General features: G+C 34.7%; 1 protein-coding gene across 2 annotated transcripts in view; it reads left to right on the top strand.

Moving 5' to 3' along the window:
* LOC110096187 (E3 ubiquitin protein ligase DRIP2) overlaps positions 1-10,746 on the top strand; it is a 29,838-nt gene extending 19,092 nt beyond the window's left edge. For both annotated transcript variants that reach the window (XM_020821990.2, XM_020821989.2), the window contains exons 4-7: positions 325-752; positions 847-897; positions 8,625-8,697; positions 10,261-10,746. In XM_020821990.2, the coding sequence (XP_020677649.1) occupies positions 325-752; positions 847-897; positions 8,625-8,697; positions 10,261-10,431 (723 nt within the window). In that variant the 3' untranslated portion in view covers positions 10,432-10,746. The remainder of the gene's footprint in view (positions 1-324; positions 753-846; positions 898-8,624; positions 8,698-10,260) is intronic.
* Positions 10,747-11,046: the final 300 nt, after the last annotated feature.

Raw genomic sequence — 11,046 nt, 5'->3', positions numbered from 1 at the left:
TTGGCGTTTGGGCTCTAGACTCTCTTGTTTAGAGATTTTGGAGAGACGATCCTCCTCTCGAATTGAGGATCACTTGTATCTTGCTTTCGTATTGTTTTTGTTTTGCTTCCCTTATTGCAATCTATCGTTTTGGGGCTGATTTCGCCCATATTTTGCTCTTTTCTCGCTGTTTTTCTCCTATTAGTGATAGGTTTGCTTGCGAACTCAAGTATTCCCTTAGGGTTGCTTGCGAACTCGAGTATTTCCTATCAGTTGCTATAACTTTTTATATGTAATTTATAGTATTTAAGGATTTATATGGCTTTTGACTTGACAACTTTGCAGACTTCATCAAATGCAGAAACATCAAATCTTACACTTAATCAAGATACCGAGAACAGTCCAGAAAGCTATAAATCTGAGCTGTGGAAGCCTTTGAACTGTCTTGTTGAAGTTGCCAATAGGACAAAGAGTCTCAAGTCCGGTCCACAAACTCCTGCTGTGAAGGCAGAGCAAACAAATGGCCCTGACAATGAAAGTCATATGTACAGGACAAAGGTTCGGGAGCACCCTAGTAAATTAAAAATGAAAGATGAAAAGAATAACTATGTTCCAGCTTCATCAGCAATGGCCAAAGCGAGAAGAATGCAAGGTGTAAGTCGGAAAAGGAAGGAGCAAGGGCCTTCAGCTCAAGCAGTGCTGGATGTTGCAGATGCTGCACGTGAAAGAAGGATCTGCCCAGTCTGGCTTTCATTACTTTCGTCAGCTGACCAGTGAGAAACTGAACTCTTAAAGCAGCTGCACCGTTCAAATGTTATGAGCTATTTCTTTAATGTCATTTTCTGTATTTTAACAAAATCATTGCAGAAATGGAGATTCTCCTTTGCCTCAGATATCAGCATCCTACCTAAGAATTAAGTGAGTTTGCTTCCTCCATTATTATTCCTAATGAATATAATTCTTTTGACTTGTTTTTATGCTTTTTCATATTCGTCCAGATATAAATTTTTTTCTCTTAGCTTTCATTTATGATGCATGGATAGAGTTTTTTTTTTTTGAAGGGAAAGAGTGCTTAAATGTGATGCAGGAGCTAATCGGTCATATCAGTTTTTGTTTGTTTTGTTTTCTATGTTCAACTAGTATAGCTCTGTTTTGGTTGAAACATCTGTGTTTGGTAGCCATTTGATTTTCGGTATAGTTAGTTAATTCGGATAGCCTTCCTTTGGCATGACTTTGAGTAGAAATATTGCATTTGCAGATTAATGATGGAAATTTTTCTGGAGTTAGATAGCCAATTGGGTTTTTTCTGTCATTGTTCTGTATCCTGAAACCTTGAGATTCCTGGTGGTGAATTTCTAGAGTAGAGTTGCATCAGGTGTGGACGTTGTGGATACCCTATAGTTATCCTGGTTACTCCTCCAATTCCTTGAGATGGGTCAGTATTGGTATCAAAGCTAGCAAGATGCCGCTTTACCAGAATTCGTAATGACTAGTGCAAGAACTGGTGATTGAAGATACTATAGAGAGAAATATAGTAGCTATAACAAAGATTATTAAGATTTGAACAGAGAGAATCTATGGAACGTCAAGAGGAGGAAGAAGACATTAATCCCTTCCATCAAGATCTTTTGAGTGACAAGGATTTAGGGGGATGACCCAGGGCCGTGTATGACGGGCTATGGGATGATGGGGGGATCAAAATTTATCTATCTGATTTTGATGGGAGACTAGATCTTGATGAATTTGTGAATTTGCTTCACGCTGCAGAACGAGTTCTTGAATTCAAGCAAGTCCTGATTGAATAGTCCAACTTGTGGCTATCAAGTTGAAGAAAAGTGTATCATTTTGTTGGGAAAATCTGAAATGTGCAAGTAATCAAAAAGGCCAAAGCAATTTCACAGGTGGCCCAAAATGAAGAAAGAATTGCTACGGAAGGACTTACCCGATCAATATCTCCAGGAACTATTTTTTAAGCTGCATTGGTTCCAGTAGAACCAACTCACAGTGGTAGAGTATGTAGCTGAATTTGAACAATTGTCCCTTAAATGTGATTTGGTGGAACCAGCTGAGAATGACATAGCTAGGTTCTTGAGAGGTTTGCCACTTGCTATGTCATTGTTGTATAATTACAACCCTTTTGCACATTTCAAGCTGTTGCTAATCTCGCTTTGAAAGTTGAAAAACAGCAACGAGCTAGGAAAAATCCGCAAGGAAGGTTGCTGAATCAAGAAGGGGTCTAGAAGCAACTAAATTCCAAACTCAAAATTGATTGGAGTATCAATTCGGGCACTACATGTAACTCCCCAAGACCTAAATGAGGAATTTAATCTTCTTTTTCCACTAATCTATTAACCGCAATTCAAATTTTCATTTTGCCAAACCCATCTAATCATCTAAGACAAGATACAACATATATCCAGAATATACATACAGAATATATCTTCCCAATATTCATGACAACAGTTCATAATGCAATAATTGCAACAAAATACTTAAATAAAATTTTAACTATAAAATCATAAGTACCTTACAAAAATCAAATTTACTACTCCTTACCAGACCCAATCTACTCAACGGGATCTTTATTTTTGCCTGAAATACTTTTAAATAGTATGAATATAAAACTCAGTAGGTCAAACCAATAGTATGAATATAAAACTCTAGTTGTTCTGCATTATGTCTTACATTAGCATTGTTTTTGTCTGTAATGCTTAACTAATATAGCTAACATATTTTGATACATAGTTTTTCTGTTTTAGTGACTTAAAATCTTTTAAATTTAAAGGTTTAGTAATATATCATCTGCATCATAGATGTTATAATTTCATGAAATTTAATTAAAATGTTTAATAATATGACCATACTCTAGAACCATATGCAAACCAATAGAACTCATACATTTAAAAAAAAAAAGCTGCAATTTATAATTCACTAAATAAATTGATTTGTATTTATGATTAAAGGTCTATAAACATCATTTATCTTGAGAAAATATGGTCTAAAATAATATATCAAAATTGCAATTTATCCTAATCGTTGGCTTCAAAATTAATTAAAATAATTAGTCGATCGAAATATTCATATATCATATTAATTTAGTTCGTAAGTGAAGTGAGTTATCTTTTTTTTTTCAAAATAAAAACAAGAGCTTCATTCTTCATATTGAATCAGCCAACACATTACATTTTTAAAAAAATTATAAAAAATCGAGTAATCTGAGGGCTCCACTGATGTAGGCAGGGGGGGGGGTCAAATCAAATCCTAATATTTGATTTTTGACTTCTCTAGCTCATTAATGTCAAGTGGAAATTTAGCTCATTATGAGCTGATTTTTAGTTCATTTATTGAACTAAAAATTAGCTCATTAATTTTTAATCTTGGCTTTTCTCCTTCCCCCCTTATTTTTCTCATTTCTCTGTAATTTCACTTGCCTTTTCCTCTCCATCTTGTCCTTTGGGCTGTTTGCTGATTTCGGGTGGGCCTTGGCTATTTTCGGTTTGGTCTTTGGTTGTTGGAATTCTAGTGGTGTCAGCTCATTAATATCAAGTGGAGGTGTAGCTCATTATGAGCTGATGTTTAGCTTTGAAATTAAAGAAAAATGGAGCAAGATTTGGTGAGTGGAACTTGACCTTTCATCTTCTTGATGTCTCTTGGGCTGCTGTGGTTCTCTGCTGATTTTCCTCCCACGGTTTGCTTTGGTTCCCTGCTGACCCTTCGGTTTGCTGCCTAATTTATTGCCCGTGGTCCCCTTTTTACCGAAAAGTGTATATGTCTGTTTGATCCCTGTGCTTGGTTGTTGGGATCCGTGACTTACCTGCTGGAACCGTGGCCTCCTCTGTTTTTTGTTGTGCCGTTTGGGATTTTAGTAAAGGGGCTGTTGGTCTTTCATTTCCCTCATTTATTTGAGTATTTGAAGGGTTTTTGTGCTGCTATTTAGGGTTTAGGGTTTAGGGTTAAAAAAAATAGGGTTTAGGGTTTAGGGTTTAGGGTGGATGGGTTTTCTGGCTGCTGTTTCTGCTGAAGTTTTTGTGATAAATACTAATATTTTGGGGCTGTTTTTTGACAGAATTTGGACAGCTTGTTGCTTCCTCTTCCCCTTAGTTAATGAACTTTTAAGTGGCTGTTGGGCTCCTCTTTGTGCATATAAGTAGATGTTTTGTGGCTGTTTTAGAATGGGTTATGTGAGTTATTTTTGGAAAGAAACCTGAGGGTTTGTTGTTTGGGAAAGCTTGCGAGCTTTGTCCAACCTCTCTTCTTCTATCTCTTGGGGAGACTTGCGAGTTCTTCTCCACCCTTCGTCTTGGCTTCTAATCTCTTTCGTCTTTCCGCAAGTGCCACTCCACCTGTATCTTTCTTCTCTAAGTGAAGCAACTATAGGGTGTCTTGTTTGAGTCGTTTGTAGGGTGTTTGTGTTTCTAAGTGTCTTGTAAGCATCTTTAATGTTATGTCAAAAGTTTGTTTGAGTCAAGTTTGTAAGTCCTTTTATATAATATAAAAAGTTTGTGTTTGTTTTAATTTTTCTAATTTTTATGAGTTCTTGATATTTTCTAGATCCTAGAAAGAGTCTTCGATCAAAAATTTGGGTCCCTCTCCCAAATTTTTTATTGCATCATCCACTATCTAATTCTTAGCTTTTTAATTGTGCTAAAACTCACAAGACCCGCCCTATTTATCACCCACCAACTCTCCTAAATTGACCGCTGGCCAACCCAGCTACCAAAACAACCACAGCATCGGCAATGACAGATCAGCGGGCCAATCGTTTTGGGAGAACAGACGAACTTTCTAGGAACCAGGGGTAGAAATCCAGCTGGGGCATTTTTCTGGTAGGAACCAGAGGTTGAAGCGAATCCAGCTGGGGCATTTTTCTGGTTGGCTCTCTTGCAAAAATGTCTCATGTTGGTTAAACTAAATGGCAAAAATGGTGGCAAACTTTAGCCGTGAAAATTTTCCTATTAAGAATTCCCTACAATATAAAAACTATGAACAATGCTCCAAAAGCTTCCATGGAAGCTCTTGTGGAGGCTTGAGAAGGAGCAATTATCAAAAAATATTAGAGATTGTCCAGAACTGCCCATGTGGCAAGATTTGAAAATTAATTATAGAAGCTTTTTGTAGAGAATGTTCCCTCTAGGAATTGCACCCAATATAGCTTTTTTATCACCTTTTATTCTAGTTTGGTGAGATCTCCTTGATATCCGTCGGTTCAATGTCGGGAGCTATTTTCTAATTTATTTTCAAAATGGAATGTTCAAGTGACGAATAGTTAGAATCACTTAAAAATGAGCTCACTAAAAGTGATAAACTCTTTGTGGAAACAAGTTATTCTAGGGTAGGACATTTCTCCGTATTTTTAATCATGATATGTCCGAATTAATTGTGAACCACATATAGTTAGCATTATTTTATTTTTGACTTCTATAATTTGATTTATCTCTAATCATAGATAATAAAACAAGTACACTGCATAGAATACCATCCGTTCATAAAGCAAAGTTTCTCCCTTTTTTCCAAAGCATTGAAATTGATGTAAAATTTATGCCTTGATGCGCGCTGATTTTCATTTTATTTGATTAGTTATGCTTTTTCTAGAATTTAGAATTTCCATTTTGGTGCTCTTAAGTAAAACTTGGTTAGCTTATTATTTGTAATTGTTATAAGAGTTTGTCTCTTGCTATTTTTCATTGTGAAAAACAAAATGGATGGATGATTTGTTATATTTTTTAAGAGAAAATGATCAAAATGGTCCCTCAACTCTTTGTGAGGGACCAAAATGATTCACAACTCTTTTGAGGGAATAATTTGGTTCCTCAACTCCTTAAAAGGTGGTCCTGCCATCTAATGGTAGATAGGTAAAGTTGACGATGTTAAGTATGAGGGCAATTTGGTCATTTTTAATTAAAATATTTTATAATTATAATTTTTTAAGGATTGTAAATTTTGTAAAAAAAATTATTAAACTTTCCTTAATAAAAAATTATAAATAATTTTAATTTAATTAATTTCACTAGTTTTGATAAAAAATTTTAAAGTTAATAAATGCGAAGAAAGAAAATTATCAATCTATAAAATAAAGTTTAAAAAAAATTATACATCTCCCTCTTTGTTCTATAGTATTCGATTGTGCAACTCATTGCTCTGGAGTTGTGGACGAGGTAGGTGCGGTGAACAACGACCAATCCATGACAAAATTTCTGCAGTGAAAGGAATAATCAAAATTGAATGAAGTCAAAACCAGCAAAGCCATGAAATAGTATAATGTGCTGGACCTGTGATGTTAATGGAAGTGTTGCAATCGACGATCCCGATCGAATGAAGCTCTCTAGAATACGAGACCTGTTGTTCGACGCTATCAACACTCAGTGCTCGATCCATGGCTCAGTAGGGCTGCGATAGTGGCATTTGATTAGTGTGCAAGACTTCAAACGGCATTCGACGTGCGCTACGGGACCCTGTGTCAAAGCTGCTGCTTTGCTCCACTACGAAACGTGGGAGTCATATCTAGCAAGGGTTTCAATGCTACGGGAGTATTCGAAAAATTTGCTGTTGCGTATAATGAAAAGGTTTTTTTTTTTTTTCAATTATACCCTGCGGTGCTTTCGGTAGATCCAAATATGTTGTTAAAAAGTTAACTTGAGGACCATATAGGGCTTGTTTTAAGGAGTGAAAGTTGGGATGTCATTTTGGTCCTTTTCTCATGTTTTTTAAATGACTAAAAGGGAGTGCGGTGAAATTGTGCAGAGAAGTGACTTTATCCACTAAAAAAAGTAGTTGTCTACCTTTGTTTCCGAACCATACCTCGAACTGTATATTTGGCTTTAATGTGTGATAATACTCATATTTTTATTAATCTTCTATTTTTAACTTTTTTATTGTCACTTAATTTTCTTGGTGGGATAAACTTCAAAATTCCCAAACTATTCGTATATGACCAATTTAATCTCAAAGTATCAAGTTGGTCCAATTTAATCTCTTGCGCATACAAAATTAATCCAAAATGGTCGCTTTGAAGCTAAATTTGGATCAATTTCTTATCACAATTGCAACATGAGAGACCTTTTTGGATCACTTTTGTATAAGTTTAGGGACTAAATTGGAGTAATGTGGTACTCTAAGACTAAACTAGCCACACAAGAATAGTTTGGGGATCATTTTGGGATTTTCCTGTTTTCTTTGTAATTTATGGAAGTTGTTGGGTTTTGAATATATTTCAATTTTAAGTTGATCTAATTAGATTAGGAGAGCTGTGGTTCTCTTTTCCACCAGGAGAATATTTTTTTCCTAATTCTGTGTCTTGTAAGAATGGCTTTCTTGTTAGTAACCATCTAAAATAGAATTACTCTGTTTTCTAACTTGTTTACAAAGATAAGAACTCATGTTCAAGTGATACTATTATCATTATAATAACTATTTGGTGTTGGCTTAAAAAGGTTCAATGGACTCCAAATTTTCTCCAAACCACATACTGCTATTAAGACATTGATTTGCTTGACCATCTTTTTCTTCATCTCTCCTAGTGTTTTTCTCATACGATCTTGAAAACTTTACCGATAACTTTTTGTGGAATCTTGTCAGGTCAGCCTTGTCTTTTTTCTAAACAGGACAGTCAACGTAATTCATTGGCTCTGAAAGTGGGTACTGAACTGAACAAAACCTGGTGCGGAACCAATCATAACAGAAATAGTAGAAATAGCATTTTTGTTAATGGGACTATTATGTGTCCTTTTCATGATTTTCCTTTGTCAAATTAGTTGGAATTTGCCGTTTAATGCTTATATAAATAAATATAACATTATGGTGATTATATATATATACATCATTTGTTAGAATTAGAACAAGCGAATACATTTATTTTTTGGGCTCTTGCTAATCACTGAGTCCAAAGTTTGATGCTTCAACTAAGAGATCTTTTTCACTTTGTAAGAAGTGCTTGGTTCATTGGTTAAAGCACTGGGTTTGTCCTCTGATTGTGTTTTCCAAAGATGAATTCTTATGGTAGCTATTCGTTCATCAAAGATATCTATAAAATACTGGCGCGTTTCACAGAGGTTAGCTTATAGTAAAAATAGAGCAAAATTTTAGAGAAAAAAAATGAGAGAGAATGACTGAAAATTCTTTCTTTTTGCTTGTATGTCACTTGAATTTTGTGCAAGCACTATGAATTATCTACTGCTAGACGTTTTTAGTTGGTTTGATAATTCATGACAAATTTTTTTTGTGTCATCACCACTTGGATGAGAGCTTTTTCACATAATGGCAGCTAATAAATATAAATCTTCTGTGGACTACAAACTCTGAGGTTTCAAATGAGGATTTCTTTTTTAGCAGAGTATAATTATTCTTCAAATGACCTTCCTTTTTTGTGGTGGCATAAAATTGTCATGCTTTACTCTTTATCTGTGACTCCATGAACTTTCTATTCAGTAGTTTTCATCCTGTAAACGTTTAGGAATAATTCATATGGCAAATGTTCTATTTATCACCTTAAATGTGTTTGATTTAAATAATTTACTCTAGCATGACTGGTTAGAAAGGTAAGCTCTTTGAATTATCATTTCCAGTGAACAGTTTTTTTCAGTTTTTGGCCATATTATTCAGTTTAATATGCATTTCTCATTAATTGGGTGATGATACTTGAGATGCAGGGAAGGCAATCTACCTGTTTCTTCCCTCCAGAAATACCTTGTAAAGAAGCTTAACCTTGCAAGTGAGGAGGAGGTAAAATAACATTGGCGTGAATTTATCTCAGCACTTAATTTGCCTCATTACTTTCTTAACATGCATGAACTCTATGGAGGTAGTTGTTGTGTTTGGATTTGCTGATCATAGACCACTTTGTAGGGTATGCTGATGTTGTAATAAAGCCATTTGTTTACTTTTCAGTTGTTGAGGCTAATTAGCATTCAGTGTGCTCTCACCTTCAAAGTGGTCTCTAGATTTTTAAAACATGCTCTTTTTAGTCCAAAATTTTCTTCTATATTAAATTTAGCCCTCAACTAACTTTGAACCTATTTGAAGCTTTTTAATGATGACTTTTTAGACTTTTTGGGTCAATCTGATTAGTTTGAGCTGGTATTAAGTACTGAGATTGATCTGAAAAGGTTCAAAAATATCCACATGAAAAGCTTTCCTCTTATTTTCATCCAATGAAATGACAAAATTGATGGTAGGATCAAATTGATTTGGATTTGATGATTTGAGGGACTAAATTGAACACCTAATAAAATTTTGGATTACATTGAACGCTTAAAATATCTATGAACTATTTTGATCATATAACAATATAAATTGCGGCTTAATAATTTATGGAGCTTTCTTGAAATCCTCTCCAGTGCAACCAACTAAAACTTCACTTGGATCCCCTGTGTAAAGGCCTGTATTTATGAACCATGTGACTGTGACTTTTTATAGCCTGCCCTGTGTCATTCACCGTCATGCCCTTAGATATATAGTTTTTTATAACAGCTGAGGGGTTTTTTTTTTTGAGACATTTGAGCCATTAAGGCAAACTCATATACGCAAGCTCCGAATCCAAAACCTCTTGGTTAGTAGCCAAAGCTCTCAACCGTGAGTTGTATATAAGGGCATCTACAGCCGAAAGCCATACAAATTTATGGCGTTCTTCCGTCGCTCCATCCGATCAGCCAAAAAGCCACTATTTGATTGCGGGTGAACAGTGCGACGCCAATATGGCGTCGCACTATTCACCTGTTATTTTTTTTTTTCGAAAAATAATATTTAATATATAAAATAAAGTATGACAAAGAATATACTAGGAATATTCTTTTTTTGATGTAGAAAATAGAGTTCGATTGGAGACAAATTATTGCATTTTGGATTGAAAATTGAGTTTTTCGGTTGGAGATGGCCTAACAGCTAAGTTCAGTAGTGCGCCACTCTCTTACTCTACTATTGCTATGAATGCTCAACTTCTCATAGGCAAATTGCTAATCTTATTTCAATTTAGTTAAAAAAAAAATCCACAAAAAAGCTAAGTTGAACGTTGCAGGATTAGATCGATGCATCCTAAAATTAGGAAATATTGAAAGATGCTTATATTAGAAAGATGATAGAATCATAGCATATAAACCTATCCTGAAAGGATTAAGATGAAAATATATATATATATTTACATCAAAGGCAACATGAATATAAATTCTGCTAAAAATTTTAGCCAACCCTAAACAATTTGTATCCTTCTGTTATCTACCCTCCATTCTTCTTACCACTGAAGACCTCTAGTGTTTTTGTGGCTAACACTTGAAGAACTTGACATGGCAGGTGGAAATTGCTTGCCGAGGGCAGCCTGTTAATCCCACATTATCTCTACATGAGCTAACAGACCAGTGGCTCAACCATGGATCATCACAGAGAGTGAAGGCATCAGTTGGTAACTCTGCAAAGGACTTCATAATGGTTCTTACATATAGCCGTAGAGCTCAGTCAACGTGAGATCTCTTCTAAGCTTGAACCGAAAGTCCTCTTGCAAGATATTCATTTTTCCCCTCTTTTTCTGTTTTCTTTGCCTCATTTTCTCCTCTTTTCTTCATTCAATTTGATTTTCTTTTCTGTTCTTTAGATGTTGTGATTAAAGACTTCCTGCTTTCTTTCTTGTAGCTGTTCAAAGTGAAATAGCTTTCCTCCCTCTTGCGTTTGGCAATTTTCATTCACATAAATTTGTAATATTGTTGCATAATAGTGTAATCTAAAGGCATCAATTCTTCATGTAGACTATGATTTGTTATCAAAAACTAATTTTTCCTGTAATTTTGGTTTTAAGTTTTAATTTTCTGCATTTTGAAATGTTTAGTGGAATGTGTTTTTCTTTTTGATGTGGATGTTATTATACTGGAGAGGAAAACAACTGAGTAATCTCAAGTACAGCAGTTAATAATTATGAAATTAAGATTTTATTGGTGACGATTTTCTTACTGCTTCTTAAAATAATTTTTTATTATAAAAATTAAAAATTTTGCACTAGAAATTTGTTTTAAGAAGCAGTAAAAAAGCTATCCCAAATGAAGCTAAGGCTTCGTTTGGGATCACTTTTTTTTTGCTTCTTAAAAC

The sequence above is a fragment of the Dendrobium catenatum genome, unplaced genomic scaffold (assembly GCF_001605985.2).
Source record: "Dendrobium catenatum unplaced genomic scaffold, ASM160598v2 fragScaff_scaffold_1666, whole genome shotgun sequence".
Lineage (NCBI taxonomy): Eukaryota > Viridiplantae > Streptophyta > Magnoliopsida > Asparagales > Orchidaceae > Dendrobium > Dendrobium catenatum.
Note: the sequence above shows the minus strand (reverse complement) of the source record. Positions and strands in the feature narration are given on the sequence as shown.